This window comes from Penicillium alfredii, assembly GCF_028826965.1.
Source record: "Penicillium alfredii strain IBT 34128 chromosome Unknown utg000004l_segment0_segment0, whole genome shotgun sequence".
NCBI lineage: Eukaryota > Fungi > Ascomycota > Eurotiomycetes > Eurotiales > Aspergillaceae > Penicillium > Penicillium alfredii.
The window spans coordinates 323,776-347,911 of NW_026622701.1; the positions used below are offsets into that span (position 1 = coordinate 323,776).

Below are 24,136 nucleotides of genomic sequence, written 5' to 3' on the forward strand. Positions count from 1 at the left end.
TGCTGTAATCGGCATTCATCAGCGCTCGTGCCAGCGGTGCCTGGTAAATACGACTGGGATGGGAGCGCCAAGGCAGAAAAGGCGTGTTCGGGTTGGCTCGATGTTCTAGTAGACTCTTTGCAGCGGACTCATTTCCCAGCTGAACCGCTGCAAAAGTGGTGTCTGGCCACCTGGGGCGATATTGGGATCCGCACCTCGAGCAAGTAAAGCCCTGGTAACTTCCTCATGTCCTCGCACCACGGCCATCCAAAGAACTGTCCTTCCACGGTCAATATCTGGGAGGTTCGGATTGGCGCCTTCATCTAGAAGTATTCCGATAGTCTCATAGTATCGTTGGCTGAGAGCTGTCCACAGAGGTGTTTGTCCTTTAGTGAAATACGATCCACCATAACGATCAAGATCAGGATTTCGATCTAGCAGTAGATTGAAGATTGCTCTGCTGCTGCCACAAATCGATTGTGATAGCGGGTTATACTGTCGATGACCTCCAATGTTGATTTCCGCTCCACTCTCAAGGAGGAGCTTGAATATTCTCTCACATCCAAATGCCGCCCAGGGCAGTGGCGTCCAACCAAAGTCGTTCGTGCCATCGACATTAGCCCCATGGTTGAGTAAGAGCTTCATTATACCCAGGTGGCTTAGCGAAGTAGCCTTGGTGAGTGCAGTATCGGCATATCCACGCAATCCATAACCCAAATACGCAGGCCAAGTCCCAGTATGAAATGTCTCTACATCCACCAACCGGTCGATGGGAGCTCCGGATTCAACCAAAAGCTTAACCATTCCCAAGTGGCGATTGCTCACGGCCTCAAATAGAGGCGTGATTGAATCAATTCCCTTGACGTTGGCATTCTCTCTGAGAGCTTTCCGGGCAACATTTTCTTGTCCCGAAATCGCGGCAAATATCAAAGCACTGCTGTGGACATATCGGACATTGTGTCGATAAAGGTGGCTTTCCAGAAGATCCCGGAGATGGAGGTTGGTTTGGACCAGGTTGTTCAAGTCGGATTGCCCAAGATATTCTGCTATGCTCAATAGCAACTCACTTGGTAGGTGATGTAGCTTCATAATCACGGCGCTGAGAATCAATCATATCCGACACGTTTCTCTCCGCGTGAGTTCTGGCAATGAGTGGTCCAAAGAAATAATTGAGAGACTCATCATCTGTTATCTGGGGCATTGGGGGTCAAGTTGAATCATGGCAGATGTGGTTCTGCACAGGAACATGGCATGGATCATGGATGTGGGTGATCGTCGACAAGGCTGTGATTCGATCTCTTCACATTCCTTGCGCCCCTTAAGTCCACGTCAACCCATCCATGAACATACATCGATGCCACTACAAAGTTGTCACATTTGAAATTTGGCACATTGGCTGGAGTCGAAAAATCACGAGAGTGCATGTCCTTCGCATGTTGATGTTTTCTACCCTTCAAAATGGTTGTTGATGACATTTGTGGCCTAAGTATTCAGGTGTCATTGTAATCACCACGTGACCCAAGATAAGGATACCCGCAAAAGGCTTAGGGCGGGGCCACTCATTTTTTCTTCCAAAAGTCAAGTTGACTCGAGGTGGGAGAGTGCTATCAAGTCGACTCCAGAGGCACTTGAGCTACTGCTCTGACCCGACGGAGATTTGGTAATCTCCTGATTATTTCCTCCTGACTTGTCGGGAGAGCTCCTCACAAAATGACCTCAACCAATCCCACTTACCTGGCTATCCCGGGTTCGGTAGCATTCTCCCGCTCCCGTGGCCAAGCTATTGCAGCTAGCATTGGGGCCCAGGATGTCCGAGCTCAGTGGATTCACTATGTGCACGCCTCTCAACCTTTGGACCAACCGCAGCGAGCTGTGCTCGAACAGCTGCTTCGATACGGCGATATCACCGACGTCACTCCCTCTTTCACTTCTGATGACGGACAATTCGAGACCTTTTATATCTTCCCCCGCACCGGAACTATTTCGCCGTGGAGCTCCCAGGCAACGGGCATTTCGCATGTCTGTGGCCTGCGCCAACATGTGAAGCGCATTGAGCGGGGCATGAAGATCTCATGCCTTCGCAGCGATGCCCAGGAATACAAGTCCGGATACATGGATATCTTGCATGACCGGATGACGCAAATCATCAGCAAGGAAGAGCCTGATCTTCAACTTATGTTCTCTGAGCACGCTCCTCAGCCCCTCCGAACGATTTCCCTGCAGGGTGGCGCTAAGTCTCCCAAGGAGATCCTCCAAGAGGCGAACAAGGAATTGGGTTTGGCTTTGGATGAATCAGAAATTGATTATTTGGCAGAGGCATATGGTCCGAATGGCGCAATTTCCCGCGACCCGACCGACGTGGAGCTCTTCATGTTCGCTCAGGTAAACTCGGAGCACTGCCGACACAAGCAATTCAACGCCACATGGGTGATCGACGGCAAGCCAATGCCCAACAGTCTCTTTGCTATGATTCGCAACACACACAAGAAAAGTCCTGAGCACACCGTCAGTGCCTACAGTGACAACGCTGCCGTCCTGGAGGGTGGCAACGCTGCGTTCTGGGCTCCCGACCCGACCACCGGCGAGTGGTTGCACACAAAGGAAGTCGTGCACTTCTTGGCAAAGGTTGAAACTCATAACCACCCTACCGCAGTGTCACCCTACCCAGGTGCCGCTACGGGTTCCGGTGGAGAGATCCGTGACGAGGGAGCTGTCGGTCGCGGCTCGCGTCCTAAAGCCGGTCTCGCTGGCTACTGCGTGTCTGACCTCCTGATCCCAGAGCTGAGACAGCCTTGGGAACTTGATGTGGGTCGCCCGATCCACATTGCGAGCAGCTTGGATATCATGCTGGAAGCACCAATCGGTAGTGCTGCTTACAACAACGAATTTGGTCGCCCTTGCACCGCTGGATACTTCCGCACACTACTCACAGAAATCGATGTTGGTGATGGCCAAAAAGAGCTGAGAGGATACCACAAACCCATTATGATCGCCGGTGGTGTTGGAACCGTTCGGCCCCAGCACGCCCTGAAGAACCCAGACACGGTTAAGCCCGGCTCCTACCTTGTTGTTCTGGGTGGCCCAGCCATGCTTATTGGTCTGGGGGGAGGTGCTGCATCAAGTATCGCCTCTGGTGAAGGGTCTGCGGATCTCGACTTTGCCAGTGTTCAGAGAGGTAACGCTGAAGTCCAGCGGAGAGCCCAAGAGGTTATCAACGCGTGTGTGGCCATGGGAAATAACAACCCTATCAAGTTCATCCACGACGTTGGTGCCGGTGGTTTGTCCAACGCACTTCCCGAGTTGATTCATGACTCGGGCTTGGGAGCGAAGTTTGAACTTCGCGAAGTTGACAGTGCCGATAGGAGCATGAGCCCCATGCAAATCTGGTGCTGTGAAGCCCAAGAGCGTTACGTGTTGGCTGTCGGTGAAGAGGCCATGAACAAGTTCACAGCAATCGCACAGCGCGAGCGCTGTGGCTTCTCTGTCGTTGGTCGCGGCGGTGGCACTTCTGAGGAGGAAAAGAGACTCATCCTTCTTGACCGAGAGTCCAAGGAATACCCGGCCCCTATTGACCTTCCCCTGTCTGTACTGTTCGGAAAGCCCCCGCGAATGACCAGAACCGTCGATTCGCGCAAGCTGAAGCTGCCGGCTGTGGACTCCGGTCTCACCAAGTATCTGCCCTCGCTTACGTCAAAGGTGGAACTTGTGGGTGAAGCCGTCAACCGAGTTCTGTCTCTTCCTGCAGTGGGTTCCAAGTCTTTCTTGATTACGATTGGAGACCGGACCGTTGGCGGTCTTACCGCTCGTGACCAGATGGTCGGCAAGTGGCAGACGCCCGTGTCCGATGTTTCGGTCACTGCCACGTCGTTGCTGCAGGGCATGAAGACGGGTGAAGCTATGGCTATGGGTGAAAAGCCTACTTTGGCTCTGATCTCGCCGGCTGCTTCCGCACGCATGGCCGTTGCAGAGTCACTTATGAACATCGCTGCCTCTAATTTGGTGGACCGCCTTAGCCATGTGAAGCTGTCAGCAAACTGGATGTCTGCCAGCAGCCACCCCGGTGAGGGTGCTGCGATTTATGAGGCCGCCGAGGCTATTGGTCTCGACCTGTGCCCCAAGCTTGGTATCAGCATTCCGGTCGGAAAAGATTCCATGTCCATGAAGATGAAGTGGAAGGGTGAAGCTTCCAACGAGGCCAAGGAAGTTACTGCGCCAATGTCGCTTGTCATTTCTTCCTTCGCACCAGTGGACGACATCCGCAAGACCTGGACTCCAGCTCTTCGTCGTCTCGAAGATGTGGGCGAGACTGTTCTTATGTTTGTCGATCTCTCGTTCGGCCGCAAGACGCTTGGTGGCTCTGCTCTGGCTCAGGTCTTTAATGAGGTGGGCACCGAGTGCCCCGATGTTCGCGATGTCGACATCTTCAGAGACTTCTTCGATGCCACACAGCAGCTGCAGGAGGCCGGAATTGTCCTGGCCTACCACGACCGCTCCGACGGTGGTCTGCTCACTACCCTCGCCGAAATGATGTTTGCCGGTCGCTGCGGTGTCGAGATTATGCTCGACAACATCTGCTCGTCTTTCCACACCAACGACGTTGTCGAGTCACTTTTCAACGAGGAACTGGGTGCTGTCTTCCAGGTTCGCAAGGAGCATGAGATTCAGTTCCGCTCATGCTTCGCCACCTGTGGTCCTCCTCCGGGCCTGATTCACAAGATTGGACGTGTCTCGGAGAAGCAGAAGCAGAACCTCACCATCTACCACAAGGCCTCCCTGGTGTACCGCAACAGCCGGTCTAACCTCCAGCAGACCTGGTCCAGGACCTCTTACCACATGCAGAAGATCCGTGACAACGCCGAGTGTGCGGATCAAGAATACGCCAACATCCTTGACGACGCTAACCCGGGTCTGTCCTGGAATCCCACCTTTGACCCTAAGGACAGAGGCTTGCCTTTCATGACCAGTCTCTCCCAGTTCTCTCCCTTCACCAACAAGCCCCGCGTTGCCATCCTGCGTGAGCAAGGTGTTAACAGCCAAGCCGAGATGGCGTTTGCCTTCAACACCGCCGGTTTCTCCGCCGTGGATGTCCACATGACCGACATCATCTCCGGCCGGGTCTCGCTTGCCAGCTTTGCGGGTCTTGCTGCCTGCGGTGGATTCTCATACGGTGACGTCCTGGGCGCCGGCCAGGGCTGGGCCAAGTCCGTTCTGCTGCATGAGAACACGCGCAAGGAGTTCCAATCGTTCTTCGAGCGCCCCGACACCTTCGCCCTGGGTGTGTGCAACGGCTGCCAGTTCCTGTCCCGCGTCAAGGAGCTGATCCCTGGCGCACGCGACTGGCCCAGCTTCGAGCGCAACGCCAGCGAGCAGTATGAAGGCCGAGTCAGCATGGTCCGCATCTCCGACCCAGACCCCTCGCGCCCCAGTGTGTTCTTCCACGGCATGGACGGCTCGTCGTTCCCGATTGCCGTGGCGCACGGCGAGGGTCGTGCCTCATTCGCCGCCTCTTCGACTGTCACTGCACACGACTTTGTTCGCGAGGGTCTTGCCCCGGTCAGGTTCGTTGACAACGGTACCTTCAAGCCCACCATGAGGTACCCCTTCAACCCCAACGGCAGTCCCGAGGGTATTGCCGGTGTGCGCAGCCCCGATGGTCGTGTCCTGGCTATCATGCCTCACCCCGAGCGCACCGTCATGAACGGCATTGCAAGCTGGTTGCCTCCGTACGCTGAGTCTTGGGGTGAAATCGGGCCTTGGGGCCGAATCTTCTTCAGTGCTAGACGCTGGGTTGGCTAAAATAGGGTGGGTTTGTGGAGGAAATTTTTCTTCTTTTTTTTTCTTTCCTAACGCCTTGGTCTGTTCAAATTTCTTGTCTATATTTTTTGATTGATGTTTGTTTTGGAGTGGCCCTGGTTGCCGTTATGTTGAAGAGCATTTACGAACTTGAAAGATTGTGGCAGACTCCTACCTAGGGTATCTCGGGATAGATAGCTGCTCACTACGATATACCAAAATTGCGAAGTGAATTAAATAAAATTTACCACATATATGACTTGTTACGCTTGTTTTCTTAGCTCAAAGGAAAGTGTGAAGAAAAGAGAGAGAAAAAAAGGCTATTGCATTGAAATTCAATCGTACAGTCATTGGATATCCTCATTATCATTATGGCGTTAACCCCAACGCCATAGCTAAATGTCAGAGAAGAAAGAAAAGAAAAGCAATCAGATGTTCCCTGAGTTCTTCCCCCATTCCAGCTTGGACGCCAGAAACCCCCAGCTCGACCTCTTTTCCACGCGGTCTAAACTCTTCAACCCGTCAACCACAAAGCTGGTCAGGTGGTCAAACTGATGCTTGACCCCTCTCATCTGGTGGCCATAAGGCGAATCGCGAAGCGAGACGGTAAGTGTCTGCTCGCGGTCCGGGTCTTCCTCGTCGCTAGAGTCGATGTCAGAGTCGATCTCATCCTCGGGAGACTGCGCAGTTTGTAGATCTGCGAAATGGATGCAGAGATCCAAGAGATTGAGAATGGCCTCGTAAATTGGCGAGAGGTTCTCGGAGAGCAGGCACTGCTTTTCGAGGGAGACAATGAAGAACCGGTGGGTGGAGGTCATGGCATCTACATCTCTGGTCTTGGACAGGTTTGACTTAACGGATTGCGTTGCAGTTTCAATCACGCATTGGGTGAGATAGCCGTAGAGGGAATCCAGGAACGAAAGCAGGCTGTGGTGGAGAATATGGGTCAACGTGTCCCCGGTGCCATCCGGTATAGCCTTGCGAGCATCGCGTAGACGTTGCTTGACGAGCGCGTATTTGGCGCGTCGGATCTGCATCAAGAAGATAGCAATTCGCTGGTAGTAAGAAATGTCTCTGTCGGTAATGATGTTCGCAATGTGCCAAGGAAGGACAAATTCGATCAAGAGCGCCTCCAGGCTTTTCACGGTTCGGTCATTGTCCGGTGGTTGGTGAAATGAAGGCAAGCCGGTAGATCGCACGGTGATATTCGACGAGTTAATGAAGGACACTTCCTTGAAAACAGTCCTCGCGAGCTCGGTCAGCAGGAACCGGTCATCCCAGGAACGACCACGGTCCATCAGATCAAAGACCTTGGCATCGAATGAGTCCAGCACACTGAGATCTTTGCCAAGATAGATATGATGCAAGGCATCAATGCTGATATCCAGCTCACAGTGTTCGTCTAGCGCCGCTCGCAAAAGGCCGGCGCTGCTCGAATGGATGCTCTCCACCAGCCTCGCAAAAGCATTTTGCACCGTGACGGGGAATGGGTAACGGGGTGGACCCTCAGGATTATAGCGTTCCAGAGCCTGGTAAAAATGTCTGAAATTTATCAGGTAGTCTGGGAATGGCTTGAAATGGCCCAGAAAGACCATGTTCTTCCCTGTGGCAAAGACTTTGTGGATGCTGTTCTCCAGGAACCGGGGAACATTCTGTTCCCGAGGGCCTTCGTCGAACACATACCAGTCGTGCCACAGGGTTCGCAGGTTGCCATTTGTCTGGTTTACTCGAATGAAAAGAGGGGGGTTACGTGGATCCAGCTGTCCACCCTCCATCCAGGGACGGAATGATCGAGTGTATGTCATAAAGCATGACATGAAAAGTTCCGCGAGAGATCGACATGCCCTAGTTTCGCCCAAGGCTTCAACCATGCCGACCAAATCATAGAGTAAATCGAGGCAGAGCATAGGTTCGTTCTCCGTGTCCTGACCTAGTTTAGTGACCAGTTCGGCAAACAAAACCAGCGAGCGCGACTGTCGGCGGGCATCGAAAAGCAATTTAATCAAGCTAACAGTCGACCCGGCAGAGACGTAGTAGCTTTGGGTTTGAGAGAGGAAGGTGTCAAACTCCTGGAGCTTATTCTCGATATCTCTGCAAAGTGTCTCCATGTAAGGGAGGTCATGACGGCGTTTGGTGAACTGCCGAACAACATCAATTTTAGCAGCCATCTTGCAGAAGCAGCGCAACCACGAAGTCAGGGTTTCAATCGAGGAATATGTGATGGTGTAACGGCGGTCAATTTCCACTTCCTCATCCAACCGCCAGAAGATAGAAGTTGGGAGGCCTTGCAACATGAAGATCGCTTCTTTGGCGATCTGAAGTTCGGTCACAGTGCGCGATGCCTCCTCATTCTGAGGAACTTCGGGATGATTCTCATCATTCCAGAATTGAGACTTTTCTATGGCACAAATCAGGTTCTCCTCATCATCCGAGACAAAAGCTTCCTCTGGGATCACGTATTCTTCTCCCAGGTCGTTGGATGTTGGGGAGCGGGGCCGTGGGGGGGCCGTGATGCTAGAGGCGGGTGAGAGGTCATCATCCGCCGAGTCAGCGGCGAAGTTAACTTCTTCCCATATGTCCTGGTCACTGAACGCGGCCTCCTTAGCATCCAAGTGAGCCCATGAAAGAGACTCAGCCTCCTCAGGTGCAGTTGCCAGCGTCCCCAGCTGCTCGACTTTGGACAATAGTGCAGGACGATCTGAGAGTTGCAGGATCAAGCTCAGAATCTCCGGGATCCAGTCGTTGCGAGAGTCTTCCAGTTCATTGAGGCGAACCCGAAGAGCGCTTGCCAGATCATCACGATTGAGGACTTGGAACTTTTCCTGCAGACCCTCAAGCTGCTTAGAGACGGTGAACTGGTTGGTTCGTGCATGAGAGCCTGTCCGAAGAGCATCTTCAACACGACACTTGAGTTTCTTGAATTGCGAATATTCCTGCCAGATAATCAGCATGAAATGATCTTTTTACCAGAAGGAAAAGAAAAAAAAAGCAAAAGAGACAGAAAAAGAGTGAGGTCATAGCTACCTTTTCATCCGACGAGATCTTTGCAGTGGCCGTGATCAACTCGTCAGCCAGTGCATTAATGTTGGCAGCAAGAGCCATTTTGGAGAGATTCAAGTGGCACACTCATAAATTGGGAGAAGCACATTCTCTCAACTGACGTGAAGATACTCGAGAAGGTGACTAAGAAAGAATTGGTGTTGTTGATGGTCGGAGATACTTGGTCCGTGCGGGCGTGCGGGCGTATCGGCCACCGATCTCCTTCTCCGACTTTTGCATAGTCGCCCCTTTCACCATCCGTCATGGCTATCGCACGCCCAATTCGCATGCTGGGAGCAGCATGTATTCTGCTCTGTCTCTTCTTGGTTTTCCAATTACGCCAGGCCCCCTCTACGGTTGGCTCCAAATTGATCCATGGAATGAAAAGGGATCCTCTTTTAGATCGTCCGTCACCTTGCCACTGTCGCATCATGACAGCCCCCTAGGAAGCATGCTAACCTAGGTTTATAGCAACCGGTGAACCAGCAGGACCCTTATGGCGAGCCGATGACAAGGATTATGCCCCCGATAGCCCGAACTCAGCCCGCACCAACGCGGCGCTGATCTCCCTGGTCCGAAACGAGGAACTCGACGATCTGGTCTCCACTATGGGAGACCTCGAGCGCACTTGGAACCACAAATTCAACTATCCATACATCTTCTTTAACGATAAGCCCTTCACTGAGGAGTTCAAGAAGAAGACCCAGGCGGCGACCAAGGCCAAGTGCCAATATGGTAACGCCACCCTCACAAACCGTGAGCGCGATAAGGAATCTGGCTGACATGTGTATAGAGCTGGTGCCCAAGGAACACTGGGAGGTTCCTAGTTGGATCAACATGGACCTTTTCCGGGAGTCCGCACAGATGCTGGAAGAACAGGACATCCAGTATAGCTCAAAGATCTCCTACCACCAGATGTGTCGCTGGAACAGTGGCCTGTTCTACAAGCACCCGGCCCTTGAGAAGTATCGCTACTACTGGCGCATTGAGCCCAACGTCAAGTTCTTCTGCGATGTCGACTACGATGTTTTCCGATACATGCAGGACAACAACAAGACGTACGGGTTCACCATCAACCTTTATGACGCACCTCAGAGTATCCCATCCCTATGGCCGAGGACGCGCGAGTTCCTTGCGGCGAACCCAGACTACCTGAGCGAGAACAACATGTGGCAGTGGCTGACCGATGATGTGGCCCGACCCGAACACAACAAGATCGCCAACGGGTACTCGACCTGCCACTTCTGGTCCAACTTTGAGATTGGTGACCTGGATTTCTTCCGGGGCGAGAAGTACGATGCATACTTCCAGTATTTGGATCGTGCTGGTGGTTTCTTCTACGAGCGCTGGGGTGATGCGCCAGTCCATTCCATTGGTGTGGGACTGTTTGCAGACGCTGCCAACGTGCACTGGTGCGTAACCATGTCTTTTCTTTGCCAGTTTCTCTCGCTGATTATTGATGATTATTGTCTTAATAGGTTCCGCGATATCGGATATAACCATATCCCCTTCCTCAATTGCCCTAACTCGCCCAAGTGCTCCGGCTGCCAGGCAGGCCAGATGTACGCAGGCGAGTCCTTCCTTGGCAAAGAGGACTGTCGCCCCACATATTTCAAGTATGTCGGAACGCACTGAGTGCCAGAACCACTCCCCGATTTCCTTGCATTGTCTTTCCCTCGCATACCCCACACATATATCCCTGAAATCCGTGGTTTGGCACCTGGCGTTTGAGCGGACACTTTTGTTTTTTTTGTTTCCTGATGTTTGAGTGCTGTTTCCTTTCTGCTGCTGCTTCCAGTATTCACAAAATACGTTCTTGGCCGTTGGTTGCTACCTTGTAGGGAGCTTAGCGGGCCTCGCTTCCAAGGTTTCATTGTACTTATATGGTTTGCATATGACCAATTCTGTGGATTGTCTTTTATCTTCTCTTTTTTTCCCCCCTTTTGTCCTTTTTTGCCCTCTTGATGGTGTAGTGCATGGCGGGATGGTCAACTAGACATTAGTTGTGGTTTAGAGCAAAGCAACAGTCAGACATCAGACATACTTCTAAGACTTCGCACATTTAAAGAGAAACTTCCATCGTAAATGCTCAATATATTGCAAGGGGAATTGTGAGGAGATTTTAAGTAATGCTAGTTGGGATACAGCAGAGCGCGAGAGCTGAACAAGATGGAATCCAGATAGATTAAGCACCAATCAAGGCACACAAGACCTTGTTCCAGACAACAGCGGCAGCACTAACAACACAAAGAGATCTCTAAAGTATGTATACAGCTTTCTCTGCGACCCGACCTGCTCCTCAACCAGTCATACAATGGGGGATCGGCAGTGGCGGCGTGGGGTGGTTCTGCTTGTTGCAAGAGAAAATCGGCGTGCGAGAAAAAATGGGGAAAGAAATGAGATGGATTTACTCCTCGTTGGGGTACAGCTCTTCCCGGAGAGCGACACCCAGCTCCTGGCGCAGACCATCGAGCTGCTCAACATATTGCTTGTACTGGTCCTGGTTCTCGACCTTGGCTTTGATGCCTATGGGACAGAAAGACGTCAGTTCGTTTCAATGGCACAACATCTTCTGGCAGAGGCCAGCAAAGTATTTATGCTGTACATACCCTCGAACACCCGGACAGCGGTGGGGAAGTCGTTGACACGACGGGCAGCCTTCAGGGCCGCGGTGAGGACCTCGACCGAGGGGACGAGATCGTAGGCGAAGCAGTTGTTCAGGTTGCGCTATTTACAAATAGAAGTATTAGCTAGGTGTCAATTGGTTGGGTATTGAATTGAGGGGTGAAGTGGATGGTTGAATGTCGGAAACGTGACAGATGATATGGATCGCATGTGTCGATCGTGTCAGGTCTTACCTGGAGCTCAAAGACGTCCTGCACACCCTCGAATTCCTTCTCGAATCTACAATGAAGAAACACAGTCAGCGCAAGACACTCCCAAAAGACCCCAACATGCGTCGACTGTTCCGGTGAGCAGCTGAAACACCGCCCCCTCCTCCGGATTCCGCCGTACGCAATGGGTCACCATTGACCGCATACCTCGCAGAGAACTCCTCATATGTCTCGTCCTCGTGGCCCGAGAGGAGCTTGGAGGTGGTACCAAAGTTGTGGGCGCGAGCAGCAGCCAGAGTCACCGGGGTCTGCACCCGGGATCGGGCCAATTGGGGAGCTCGGAAGAAGCTGGTCGGGCGCACGGCGCGCGTCGCAACACGGAAGATGGACAGGGACGACATGGCGAAAGGAGGGGGGCCGCGTTGTTGGACCTGAGCGGGTCAATGAGGGTGAGGGGAGAGGTGGATGGGGACGGGAAGGGGAGGTGACAAGGAAGTTGTCCGTTGGATTTTGCCGGTGGTGTGGTTCTTGCTGCCTGAGGCCACCAATCCGGGTGGTGAGTCAGCACCCGACAGCGCCCGCTGATTTTTGCTGCCACCATGATTGGCTTAGGGGATATAGATGGGAGAGAGATGATATTGAAGCAAGTATCATGGTGATGGTCAATTTATAGAAGAGATTTAGTAATACTAGATACTAACAATGGCAGAGGTGCATTAATGTATTAAAATAATTAGAACTACCTCTTCGTCGCTACATAATCTTTCAATGTCCCTTTTAGTATATATCTAATACTATGGTTCAATATTGACCTGAACACATTTGAAACATTTATCCAATGGCTAGGGACCCAATCCCAGATGCCTATCCATAGATGATTTTACATATACCCTCGAATTAGGTAGTATCCTATAGGACTTAACCCCACTTATGCTCTATTGTCAATGCACGTCGCAACCGGGTGGTACAATGCCGGCACTTTTGAGGAACCTCTCTCTGGCGTTCATGGCACACTTGCATACACCATGGCAGTTGTAACCCTATTCTACTAGGCCGGTGGATTTTGAATTTGTGTTGATGGTTCCGAATAGCCGGGATAAAGTGAAGCATTTATAGCCAGGTTGCCAACAATGACAATTGTAGTTGTGTCCACGGGAGCCCCCGTACTATCCACACTATTCTTATGGATACTCGGCCAGACATGTGAAAGCGGGTGCCGGCACATTGGGGATCTTTGGACGAACTCATGATATCCAAATAGATAAAATATAGGAAAAAAAAAGACTTAAATAAATAGAAATGAATAAACCAATTGAGATTTTCTCTTCTATCTATTTTATCTTATATAAACTGATCGAAGAAACAAAACTATTCCAAAATCCCCGGAAGCCACGGCTCCCCCTTTCCCTGCGACGCTATTCCCCTTTGGGCACTCGACACTCCGAACGCAAAACCTCCTGTTCATCTCTCTCTCTCTCTCTCTCTCTTCTTTTCGGTTTCCCCTGTGTTTCGACCCCTTCCATTCCTTCTCTTTCTTGTCTTCTTTTTCCTTTTCCTTTTCCTTTCTTTTAGCTAACGCGTCTTGTCGCGACTTACCGATACCTTCCTTACCCCGGAAAAAAATCACTTGTTGATCGGAGTTTTGGACTTGTTGTCGCACATCGAAACCGTTGGTCAACATTCGCCATGGCGTCCGAATTTCTCCAAAACGTGCCCCTTCCGACCCTCGATCGGCCCTTTGGCGTTCACCTGTGGCCCATCTTCGACAAGACGTATGAGCTGGTGATGGGCTATCCCGCCAGCCAATTCGAGTTCGTCGGGGGGGTGACCCCTCTTTCCACCTTCAAGGAGACCGCCACGCTTCTTGTCGCCTACTATACCATTGTTTTCGGTGGCCGGGAGGTTATGAAGAACTTCCCTGCGCTCAAGCTAAACACGTTGTTCATGATCCACAACTTTCTCCTGACTGTCTTCAGTGGCATTCTGTTGGCCCTGTTCGTCGAGCAGCTTCTGCCAACCCTCTGGAGACATGGCGTCTTCTACTCCATCTGTGACCACCGTGGTGGATGGACCCAGCCCCTCATTGTTCTGTACTACGTAAGTTGCAAACGTGTTTAGTCTCGGGAGGGAATGGGATAGCTTACCATTCTGCACAGCTCAACTACGTCAACAAGTACATCGAGTTCCTCGACACCGTCTTCCTGTTCCTCAAGAAGAAACCATTGACATTCCTCCACACCTACCACCATGGCGCCACCGCTCTCCTTTGCTACACCCAACTGATTGGCCTGACCGCGGTGTCGTGGGTGCCTATCACTATCAACCTGCTGGTTCATGTTGTGATGTACTGGTACTACTTCCAGAGTGCCCGTGGCATCCGTATCTGGTGGAAGAAGTACATTACTATGCTGCAGATTGTGCAATTCGTCATTGACCTTGGTAAGTTTAAACTTGGGTTTGGAGCCATAAACAGCCGGCTGATAAACCACAGGCTTCATCTACTTCGCTTCGTACACCTACTTCTCTTCGGTCTACTTCCCGTGGGCCCCGAACATGGGCAAGTGCGCGGGTGAGGAGTTTGCCGCTCTGGCTGGTATTGGAATCATCACCTCGTATCTGCTCCTGTTCATCTCGTTCTACATTGCCACCTACAAGAAGACCGCCAAGGTTGGACGCCCCCGCCGCAACACTGGCAAGGACTCCTTGATCGACATGAAGAACTACGAGGTTCCTTCTGTCGCTGGTGCTCAAACCCCCGGTGGTGCCAAGGCTTCCAACGGCAACGCCGCCTCTACGGGTCGGTCGAACGGCCCCGTCACTCGCTCCCGCAAGGCGTAAATAGGCCTGGCGGATGCTTGACGTGCCCGTTGAAAACCATACCTAAATTTGGAGATCGGCATTGTCCAAGAGGTTTGTCAGTGTGACAAACCATCCCCGGAGTCCGTGAAGGTCCCTAAGGACGTAGTGCGGCACGGTGTAGAGCAGAATGGGACAGGGGCTGCTCTGGGGTTGATTCCCTCCTATAATCGTTTAATGAATGACCACTTCATGAGGCCAGGTTGTTCTGTCTGGTGGTCCATGCGGTATGTGCCTGGGATTCCGTGAGAACGCGCCTCACATGTCGGGGATCGGGCCACAAAATCCTGGAGAGCATCCGGGTTTCTTTCCCCAGGGACCGCTGGCTGTGCTGACAGCCTGGTCCTGGTTGTATTCTATAATGTCACTTTCTTCTTCTGTTCATGTTTGTCGTTATCACTTGCTCCCCCCTTGGTCTGCTGGTTGCAGGCTTCTCGATTGTACCCCTCTGCCGTTATTGTTAGTTAAGGACGTATCGATAGATATCAAGTCATCATATCAAGATAAATGTAATCATGTTTTGCAACTGGTGGAAATTAGTGGCTGCCAGTCTGGACCAAGACGTAGTCGAGTTCAAGTCGACTGACAAAGAAAAAAAGAAAACCATTTGCCATCCAAGATTCCGAGGTTCCACAAATGTCAGTCCAGTCTGGTCAGAGCCCCAAACACAAAATAAACAAACCCTCGAGATGTGTTGAGGGGGAAACCTGAATTTTGTACCTGACGTATCCATGTGCCGCATCACAAGGCATTGGGCCGGAATCCAATGCAGGAACCGTGGCGAGTGCGTAGATCTGTGCATACGAACTTGGTTTTGTGCAACGAGGACACAAACAAGGTGACAGGTCGAATATGCCATGAGAAAGTCGTCATTCATGGAGCTAGGAGGTATTCCAACGTCATCCGGGGTTGTTCCCGGGCCATCATCATAACCCATTAGCATTGATATCTTCGGACTCGATCTGATGCAACTGCAGCCGGAGTCGGAGCCGGAGAAAAAAAAAGAAAAGCCCTCACAGCAGGTATCGAGGAATGGTAAAGAGGGCTGGGAATATGTCTTCCAGCCATCGCAAACAGCGGTGACCACGTCGATCTATTTCATCGCCGACCAGCCATCGACGTAACGTGGCTGGATAATGAATCAATAGACCGAGGCATGACACCGCCGAGAGTTCACCATTGCCTCTGGGTCTGTGGTCCATCATGCTGGAAGAGGTTGTGGACAACGCACACCTTGCTTGTTCGCCATGCGCTGGTGCAGGGCTTTCGAGTTCTGTGCTTCCCTGGGGCACACACGAGACGCAGAGAAGCAATAATCGACTCATTACCATGCCGATGTCAATAGTGGCGCCGGGTGATCGCCCATACTTGGGCAAGTCCACAATGTCAGGGACTTGGAGATGGAGACTTGACGATGGGCGGCTATAGATCCACCGGGCGGTTAATGGAAGAGAGCCCTTGCCTAGGTGGCTGCAGAACAATTGATAGAGCAGTTGATAGATGACATGCTAAAAATAATGTTGATAATGTTAATGTTCATTTGAGAAGAGAACAATTGAAGCTCAGGCCGTTTGTGGAGCAGAAATCGCCGAGTGACAGAAAGTCGAGGTGGATGCAAGGAGGCCGCTTTTTCTCTTTGCCCCCAACACATCATCACAATCCCATGGTTATTCCATCGTTATGCCATGAATTATGCCATGGAGAATACATTGCACTGTAAGAATTGCCACCCCTAATCTCCTCATCTCCTCATCTCATCTCCTTAGCCCCTAATTGCCCTGGTAAGATCTGACTACGCCCCAGTCAAGGCAAAGGCATTGGCCCCTTTGGCCCCTGTTGAGCCAGCCTTCCCCCATGGAAGATGCCAACGCTGGTGGTTGATGCCTTCATTGATGCCTCTTCCCACCCCTGGCATCTCCCAGCATGTTCCAGGAGTAAGGACCGCGTCCAGTGCATCGGAATCACGAATTCTCTCCACGCCGATCCGGCACAGAACATCCCAGTTCATAGCGTGTTTGAGTTAGAGCCGCCCCACCTTTCTGGAGCAGCGGCCACCTTGGCGTTTCCCTAGGGCGACGGAGGGAAGGGTTCCACAGCGGGCGCTTCGCTGGCCCGATATAGATCTGAGAATTTGAACCACAGGCGGTGCCTTTTTCTCTCCTGGTTCCTGATCCACAAGGAGACCTGATACGCGGGAATGCCCCAGGAGAACACCGTCTCCCCCATCTGAAAGGATTCGGTTTCCCCTTGGACCGTGCATACAATCTAGCTGCCACCGCCGGTTGTTACTAGCATGCGACGTGGCCAATGGTGCGACTGACGAGCGTTAGGGTGAATCGACAAGCCAACGATAGCTCACAGTCGACACATCAGAATTTTCTTTTTTCTTTTTCTTTTTTTTTTCTCCGCCAGCCTCTGGCGCAACGCGTCTCGCATGATGAAACTGTCCATGCTCGACCCTGCTCTGTTCCCTACGCAAGGGTTGTCCAGGGCGTTCCCAATCACAATGCGCCCTCTCCCAGGGACGCCTTGGCCGGGCGCGTGAGGCCAATCCTATGGCGCGCTACACTTCCTGCAGGAGAACAAGAAGTTGCAGCTTACTAGTTCTCTCTCTCTCTCTCTCTCTCCTTGGTGGATTGGGGGCTAGGGGAATTCCCTCCTACACGTGTAGACCCATTGGGATTACCCCTCCTTTTTGGCGCCTGGTCCCCCCGATGGATCTTGTCTGCTAAAAAAGGCCCGGTGGATCCCTTTTGACGGGTGGGACTCTCTTTTTTCTTTTTTCTTTTCCTTTCTTGATGTTCTTGGATGGCATCGAGGGCTTGCTCTCCTGTTCATGATCTCCCTTGTCGGTTCCACTCCCCTTAAAAGGTTCTTCCCTTGTCCTGTGCAGGCGAGAATTTGGGCTCTCCTTCGCAGTCTCACTGGCATATTTGACGTCGCTGGGGTTGACACGCCTTGGGTTGTCGTTCCTGTTCTTTTCTTTTCTTCTCCCTTTCTCTTCTTGCATTCCTGGGGCTGGGTTCTCTCTTTCTTCTCTTCGATTCGTCTTGCTATTACCTGTCCGGAACAGTTCGACGTTGACCTTTTGACTGCTTCTCTCTGTTGGTTCATGCTAGTTGAGCCACGATGTATGAAACCACCACCTCGCTGGACCTGCACCGTCTGAGCCGGCAGAGTCTTCAGAAACGGTACGAGTCCGATGAGGAAGATGTATCGGAATCCGATGCCGGCGGGCAAGACTTTGTGCCCTCGCCTGTGGGCTCTCATCGCGCCGGGACCTTTGATTCCGACCTCAGTGCCGATGATTCTTCACATTTGGATCCGGAATCGGACCATGAGGAGCAATTGCTGGCGCCCTTCGCAACCTCCAAACGCCCCCGGCCGGTCTCAGTGGACACAGTCAAGCAGACCAGCGATGCTTCCTTCGTAGAAGATGCCTATGTCTTTCACCCAGAGGAGCCGGTCGTGCTCGAGCTGCCCTCGCCAGACTCTCCTCCAATGGCCCCCAACTTATTTCTGCAGCCCGCCATCTATGTCTCGCCCAACACGCCGCCGGCGACTCATACCCAGTCCAGATCTCCTTCCCCCTCGTCAATCTTTTCTGTTGAAGAGGCAGATATCCAGGTTGCCAAGCAGGTCACGCTCATGGAGCCGCAGACCCGGCCCACCTTGGTCTTCATCAACTCGCTCGGGTCACGATCCAAGGGCTCTAAGTCGCGGCCCAGCGCGCCCCGATCCCGGGAAAGTAGCTACAGCCGTGATCAGCGTGCGCGTGGCAGGCGAGATGGCGAAGACGCAGCCCACCACGAGCCCGGGCCTCAGTTCAAATCACGTCGGATTTCTCAGGATGATACAGGATCAGAGCCTCAACCCGCCAGCACCACTGCATCGCCGAAGACGCAGGACGACAACACACAAACAGTGCCGAGTGCTACCATCAGCCGTGTGTCCGAAGTCCCATTGATGCCTTGTTTCCCGCAACCTCCGAGCACCGGAGCCCCGCCAGGGAACCGATCTCGTCTGCGGCCATCAGGCACCGATAAACCACTTCCGCCCCCGGCCGCAGGATGGGCACGACGAGCCGAGGCAGGGCGACGACCACCGACGACACGCAGCAACAGCAGCACCAGCGTGCCGCCATACTCGCCGCGGCCCGTCTCGCCCTTCCTCGGCGACGAGACCCGGCTCGGCTACATGCCCGACCAGCACAGCGACGCCAGCTCGCTGCTCTCTCGAACCCGCAGCCCCGTCCCTTCAGCTACATCTCCTCCGCCCTCCCTCGCCTTTTCTAAACGCGGCCCCGCAACCGCAAGTGGCAATGGAAGCAGCAGTGGTGCCCCATCCATCTCATCCTCATCCACGTCGTCAGGATACAGCGTCTCGAACATGCTAGCCCACCGTTCCCCGCTGATGATGCGCCGCATGACAAGAAAACACTCGGCCGCATCGAGTATCCACTCGATGAGCAGTCTACGCTCCGAGTGCGATGCCAACGGATCTGTTGCATCGGCGCCTGTCTCTGCAGTCCACCATCAGCCCGCCGTGCAGCCGCTGATGCTTGATCCCCATCATGCGACATTGAATAATTCTTCTAGTTCTAGCCAGCGCCGCCATGCGCGCCATAATAGTACTACGCCTACCGGGAGGGGCTTCATGGGTTTGAGGCTCGGCAAGAAGTCGCCTGCGAGGATTTAGGTCTCTTCTCCCCATCCCCTTCCCTCTTCCACCTACTTCCCCCTTTTCTGGGAGTATGAATTTTGATAATTTTATGCTATGGTCTCATGTATTAATCTGTTAATGTTTTTATGGGCGGAACTTTTCCTTTTGTTTGGCTTTAGGAGTCGGGTTCTCTGAGCTATGCTTAGCTACCGATTTGGTAGCTCGATGCTGGGTCTTGTTTTGTTTGGGCTGCGCTGTTTCTTTTCTTTTCTTTTCTGTTCTGTCTTCGGCGTCGATGTCTGTTCTTTTCTCTTTTCCTTCTTGCGTCTGATTTCTGGCTCTCGGTTATGAGAGTAATGTATTATGCTATTTTGACGGGGCCGATTGAAAATGGCGGGCTTCATTCCTAATGGCTCTATGGACTGGATGGGATGGGGTTTGCGTTGTGGTCTTTGATTCTTTGGGTGGTTTCTTTTGTCTTTTGTTTCATTTTCCTTTGTTCTTTGCTATGTGATTGGGAATTAGAACAGACAGGGGGTAGTCCTCGCCCCTGGTCTTGATGTGATCTAATGGCCGAGATGGCAACGAAGATGATGTGTTCATTCCATTTATTATCTAGAGTTGGGATAAACCTGCCTTGGTCCAGAGGAGTTGGATTGTCCGGATAGGGTTCCCTCTGAAGAGGCTACATCTGCTGTATAAATGTTTAGCACTTGTCTACGACGGGCATCCCCGATCCAGACAGAAGGCTACTACAACATTGGAAATCGGTGGTATATTGCTTCCTTGAACGAGAGACACAAGTCAAAGCAACAACACAGAAGCATATCGGCAAGCGGATATATTGGACCAGAAGTGATAAAAACAAGAACAATCACCATAATAGCAGACGAGGACAAGAAGGGACCCCTGCTAGCCTTATTTGTGTGCCTCCAGGGCAGCTTTGATGGCTGTTGAAGAAAAGAAGTCAGTATATATCAAATTCTGATCAATCATTGTGCTTGAACGTACCATCGCAGGAGGTCTTGGCGTCTCCGAATAGCATCTTCGTACCCGGCATGAAGAACATCGGGTTCTGGACATCGGCTGTACCCACAGAATTAGCTTAGTGTGGTCAGTGAATCACAACTGGAGAAAAGCTCACCGTATCCGCTCGACATGCCCCGTTTCATGACAATCACCTCCTTGCTCTTCCATGCATGGAGGACAGGCATGCCGGAGATAGAGGAGTCCGGCTCCATGGCGATGGGGTTGACAGTGTCGTTGGCGCCGATGACAAGCGTGACATCGGTGTCGGCAAAGTCGTCGTTGATCTCGTCCATCTCGAGGACAACTACAGGGGATTAACATTTGCAGGTAGGTAAAGGCAAATGGCAAAACTTACTATCGTACGGCACAGACGCCTCGGCGAGTAGCACATTGCACTGACCAGGCATGCGGCCGGCGACGGGGTGGATAGCAAAGCGGACGTTCACACCTCGAGCACGCAGGAGACCGACGATCTCAGCGAGGGCGTATTGAGCCTTGGCGACGGCCATGCCGTAGCCGACGATAATGATCACGTTCTCGGCACTGGACAGTGCCTCAACGGTATCCTCGACGCTGGCCGCTTTGACCTCACCTTCGATCTTCTTTTGGGTCTGCGTTGGTGCCGAAAGACCCCCAAAGAGGACATTCGTGAGCGATCGGTTCATGGCTACACACATGATGTAGGACAGGATGGAACCGCTGACACCGATGAGAGACCCGACACTGGTCAGAAGCGGATTGTCGAGCATCAAGCCTTCGGCGACAAGAGCAAAGCCGGAGTATGCATTCAACACGGTAATCACCACGGGCATGTCGGCACCGCCGATGGCCGCAGTAGTGGTATACCCCTTCAGGAAACTTAGGAGGGTATTTGCTCCTAAGCAGGTTGCTGCAATCGCGGGATTTGCCGGCGCCATCGTCAAAAATGCCCCCATCGTTGCGGCGTTACTGGTAAGTAATGTTGAATTCACCAGGTGTCGTGCAGGTAGAATGTTTGGACTAGAAGACATGCGTCCTGCAAGTTTGAGGAAAGCCACGATCGAACCAGTAAAGGTCACACCGCCGATGAGAACGCCCATATAAGCTGTTACCATGTGCAAAGTCGAAATGTCCGCAACTTCAACCATAACGCTTCCGATGCTGGTCAGAACAGCTGCCAGGCCAACCACTGAATGGAGGGCAGCAACCGTCTGAGGAAGTCCAGTTGGTGTGATGCGACGACCGATCAGACCTCCAACCACAGCACCAGTACCAGCAACAGCAATGAACTGCGTCAGGGTTTCGGTCGAGAAGCCCACCGCGGCCAAGGAAGCGAGAATTCCAGATGCCACACCAAGAATGCCGAAGATGTTTCCGCGTCGGGCAGTTTGCTGCGAGGCTAAACCTGAGATTGAACTCATGCACAAGATTGTGCTGACTAGATAGCCAGCCTGAACTAGACCACCCATTCCGGTGCTAGCAGCTGCCACAAAGCCCCCACCGAACAAGACCGCTGGGACAGCATACAACCATGGGTATTCCGGGGGATCAGTCGGCCGCTTGAACATGTCCAACATGCGCTTTGTGACCACGAATCCTCCGGAAACATTCACGAACGCCAAAAGCACGGACGCAGCACCCAGGTACTCGGGGAGCGTGGTCGGCACATAGCCACCACCCATGATGAACAGTCCACCGATACCAACCATACCCGAAATTGCATTGGTGACGCTCATGAGAGGCGAATGGAGAGCAGGAGCCACACCCCATACTGCACGATAGCCAACTAAGCCTGCAAGCCCAAAGGTCATCATGTTGCTCATGAAGATTGGACCAGTAGCCTTGCCCAGGGCAAGCGTAGTGCCCATTGCTCCCGTGACTGCTGTGACATCGCGAGTGGCTTTTTGCCAGGGCGTCAGCGCGACTTCTTCCTCCTTCTTTGCCCCAACTATTTGAGCCTCTGCTTTGGGCGCAGGAGGGGGAGCGGGAGGAGCAGCCGGGGGCACGATTTCGCCATCGAGAGTAACAATGGATCCTCGAACAACCTCGTCCTTAAAGTCAATGCCAAAGGACTTGTCCTTGGGGGCCATAGACAGAAGATATTTCGTGATGTTGTTCGAATACAGCGTGGATGCTTGGGTTGGCAAACGTGAAGGGAGATCTGTGTAGCCGATGATGGTGACATCTTTGTAGCTGGACAATTCTCCAGGAAGAGTTGCTTCGCAATTTCCCCCTGCCTCAGCGGCAAGATCGACAATGACTGAGCCGGGTTTCATGGCAGCGATCATTTCCTTAGTAATGAGCTTCGGTGCGGGTTTTCCGGGAATCAGCGCCGTGGTGATAATGATATCAACGTCACGAGCTTGCTCCATGAACAGTTTCATCTCAGCTTCGATAAACTCTTTGGACATCTCTTTCGCATATCCACCCTGGCCGGCTCCATCTTCCTGCAACTCCACCTCGATGAACTCGGCACCAAGGGACTGGACTTGCTCACGAACCGCAGGACGGGTGTCGAAGCCTCGGACAATGGCACCCATCCGGCGGGCCGAAGCGATTGCACTCAAACCAGCAACACCGGCTCCGATCACAAGAACTTTGCTCGGCGGGATCTTTCCGGCGGCCGTCACTTGACCCGTTAAGAAGCGACCAAAGTGGTTTGAAGCTTCCAGGACTGCCTTGTAGCCAGCGATGTTAGCCATAGAGCTGAGCGCATCAAATGTCTGCGCGCGAGAGATGCGCGGAATGCGGTCTATGGCAAATGAGGTCACCCCGCGGGTGGCCAGCGCTTCAACAAGGGGCTTGTTCTGAGCGGGATACAGGAAAGAGATGATCGTCGAGCCTTTACGTAGAGCCTGCACTTCGTTGAATGGCCCCTCTGTCTGCGGATTGCGGACCTTCAGTACAATATCGCTCTGAGAGTAGATCGTGTCTCGGTCGACCAGCGTCGCGCCGGCTTTTGAGTAGACATGGTCGAACAGCTGCGCTCCCTCGCCGGCACCACGTTCTATTAAGACGCGTGAAAATCCCTTCTTCAGGAGCAGAGCCACGTTCGGTGGAGTGATGGCAACACGGCGTTCATTGGGGTAAGTCTCGAGGGGAACTCCAACAGTCAGCTCGGCGTAGGGAGTGGCAGGCACGGGCTCCGGAGCGGACGTGGTTGTGGCCGTTCGCTTCGAGATGAAGGGCCATCGTGGCAGCGAGACAGGTAGCTGTTTCTTATGCGAAGACGCGAGAGAGACAAATTGGCGGACCTGCAAGACTAATCCAAGACCCACAGTGAGAATGCAGCTTATGCACACAAATTAGAGAAACTTACCCGAGGGCGCTGGAAGGAATTTCCCCGCGCGAGCATTGGAGACAAGGCACGGCCCCAGTGCCGACCGCAGGGATACCGGGGCACTCATGACTGGAATCAGGAGGGAAACAACTGATCATGTAGGAGTTTGCCGCATGTATGAGAGGTCTATTGGGCGCAAAATGGAGGAAATGAGCCGGGGTACCACATCCAGCTAGGACGGCCAAATGTCGCGTGTGGACGAGACCACGAAGCCAGTGAGTCAGAAAAAGAGAGAGAAACGCGTAAGGAGAAGACAGGAAACAGAAAAAGAGAAAGAGAAAGAGAAAGACGTGAGAGGAAAACAGAAAAGACAAGAGAAGAGAAGGAAGAGCGGAGAGAAGAGGAGAGGGGCGGTTACGCTCGAGCCGACATGGTGCGATGCGACGCTCTGCACTGGGGATCCCTCGAGTATGATGGTCTGGAATAATGATTCTTATGGCTATTTTCTTCTTGTTCTTATCATTTCTACTAATACCAACCCTATTACTTTTTATTCTACTAGCAATATAACCCCAGAGGAAGCTGGCAGCTTTCCCCAGACTCGCGAGATGTGGAGAAGCGGAGTCAACATTCCCCACTAAGTAGGTGCCTCTATTCTTCGCAATTACTGTTATTGACTGGTTTA

General features: G+C 52.5%; 8 protein-coding genes across 8 annotated transcripts; 4 read left to right on the forward strand and 4 right to left on the reverse strand.

Annotated features, from left to right (window-relative positions):
- Positions 1 to 105: 105 nt before the first annotated feature.
- On the reverse strand, positions 106 to 1,068 carry NUU61_001756 (uncharacterized protein; the record flags this gene model as incomplete). The annotated part of the gene is made up of 1 exon (XM_056652338.1): positions 106 to 1,068. One exon carries the CDS (start codon positions 1,066 to 1,068, stop codon positions 106 to 108), a length of 963 nt encoding a protein of 320 aa, XP_056513405.1.
- A 621-nt stretch (positions 1,069 to 1,689) lies between these two features.
- NUU61_001757 (phosphoribosylformylglycinamidine synthase) lies at positions 1,690 to 5,775 on the forward strand (the record flags this gene model as incomplete). Its single annotated transcript, XM_056652339.1, has 1 exon — positions 1,690 to 5,775. One exon carries the CDS (start codon positions 1,690 to 1,692, stop codon positions 5,773 to 5,775), a length of 4,086 nt encoding a protein of 1,361 aa, XP_056513406.1.
- A 425-nt stretch (positions 5,776 to 6,200) lies between these two features.
- On the reverse strand, positions 6,201 to 8,874 carry NUU61_001758 (uncharacterized protein; the record flags this gene model as incomplete). Its single annotated transcript, XM_056652340.1, has 2 exons — positions 6,201 to 8,705; positions 8,797 to 8,874. 2 exons carry the CDS (start codon positions 8,872 to 8,874, stop codon positions 6,201 to 6,203), a joined length of 2,583 nt encoding a protein of 860 aa, XP_056513407.1.
- A 200-nt stretch (positions 8,875 to 9,074) lies between these two features.
- NUU61_001759 (glycosyltransferase family 15 protein) lies at positions 9,075 to 10,446 on the forward strand (the record flags this gene model as incomplete). Its single annotated transcript, XM_056652341.1, has 4 exons — positions 9,075 to 9,216; positions 9,283 to 9,567; positions 9,605 to 10,223; positions 10,290 to 10,446. The coding sequence occupies 4 exons, from the start codon at positions 9,075 to 9,077 to the stop codon at positions 10,444 to 10,446; spliced, it is 1,203 nt and encodes a 400-aa protein (XP_056513408.1).
- Positions 10,447 to 11,218: 772 nt separating this feature from the next.
- NUU61_001760 (cytochrome c oxidase subunit VI) lies at positions 11,219 to 12,046 on the reverse strand (the record flags this gene model as incomplete). The annotated part of the gene is made up of 4 exons (XM_056652342.1): positions 11,219 to 11,337; positions 11,421 to 11,538; positions 11,670 to 11,715; positions 11,853 to 12,046. The coding sequence occupies 4 exons, from the start codon at positions 12,044 to 12,046 to the stop codon at positions 11,219 to 11,221; spliced, it is 477 nt and encodes a 158-aa protein (XP_056513409.1).
- Positions 12,047 to 13,331: 1,285 nt separating this feature from the next.
- Positions 13,332 to 14,483, forward strand: NUU61_001761 (elongation of very long chain fatty acids protein; the record flags this gene model as incomplete). The annotated part of the gene is made up of 3 exons (XM_056652343.1): positions 13,332 to 13,742; positions 13,802 to 14,084; positions 14,137 to 14,483. The coding sequence occupies 3 exons, from the start codon at positions 13,332 to 13,334 to the stop codon at positions 14,481 to 14,483; spliced, it is 1,041 nt and encodes a 346-aa protein (XP_056513410.1).
- Positions 14,484 to 17,630: 3,147 nt separating this feature from the next.
- Positions 17,631 to 19,199, forward strand: NUU61_001762 (uncharacterized protein; the record flags this gene model as incomplete). The annotated part of the gene is made up of 1 exon (XM_056652344.1): positions 17,631 to 19,199. One exon carries the CDS (start codon positions 17,631 to 17,633, stop codon positions 19,197 to 19,199), a length of 1,569 nt encoding a protein of 522 aa, XP_056513411.1.
- An 882-nt stretch (positions 19,200 to 20,081) lies between these two features.
- On the reverse strand, positions 20,082 to 23,578 carry NUU61_001763 (putative nicotinamide nucleotide transhydrogenase; the record flags this gene model as incomplete). Its single annotated transcript, XM_056652345.1, has 5 exons — positions 20,082 to 20,113; positions 20,175 to 20,249; positions 20,308 to 20,496; positions 20,548 to 23,433; positions 23,491 to 23,578. The coding sequence occupies 5 exons, from the start codon at positions 23,576 to 23,578 to the stop codon at positions 20,082 to 20,084; spliced, it is 3,270 nt and encodes a 1,089-aa protein (XP_056513412.1).
- Between the last annotated feature and the right edge of the window lie 558 nt (positions 23,579 to 24,136).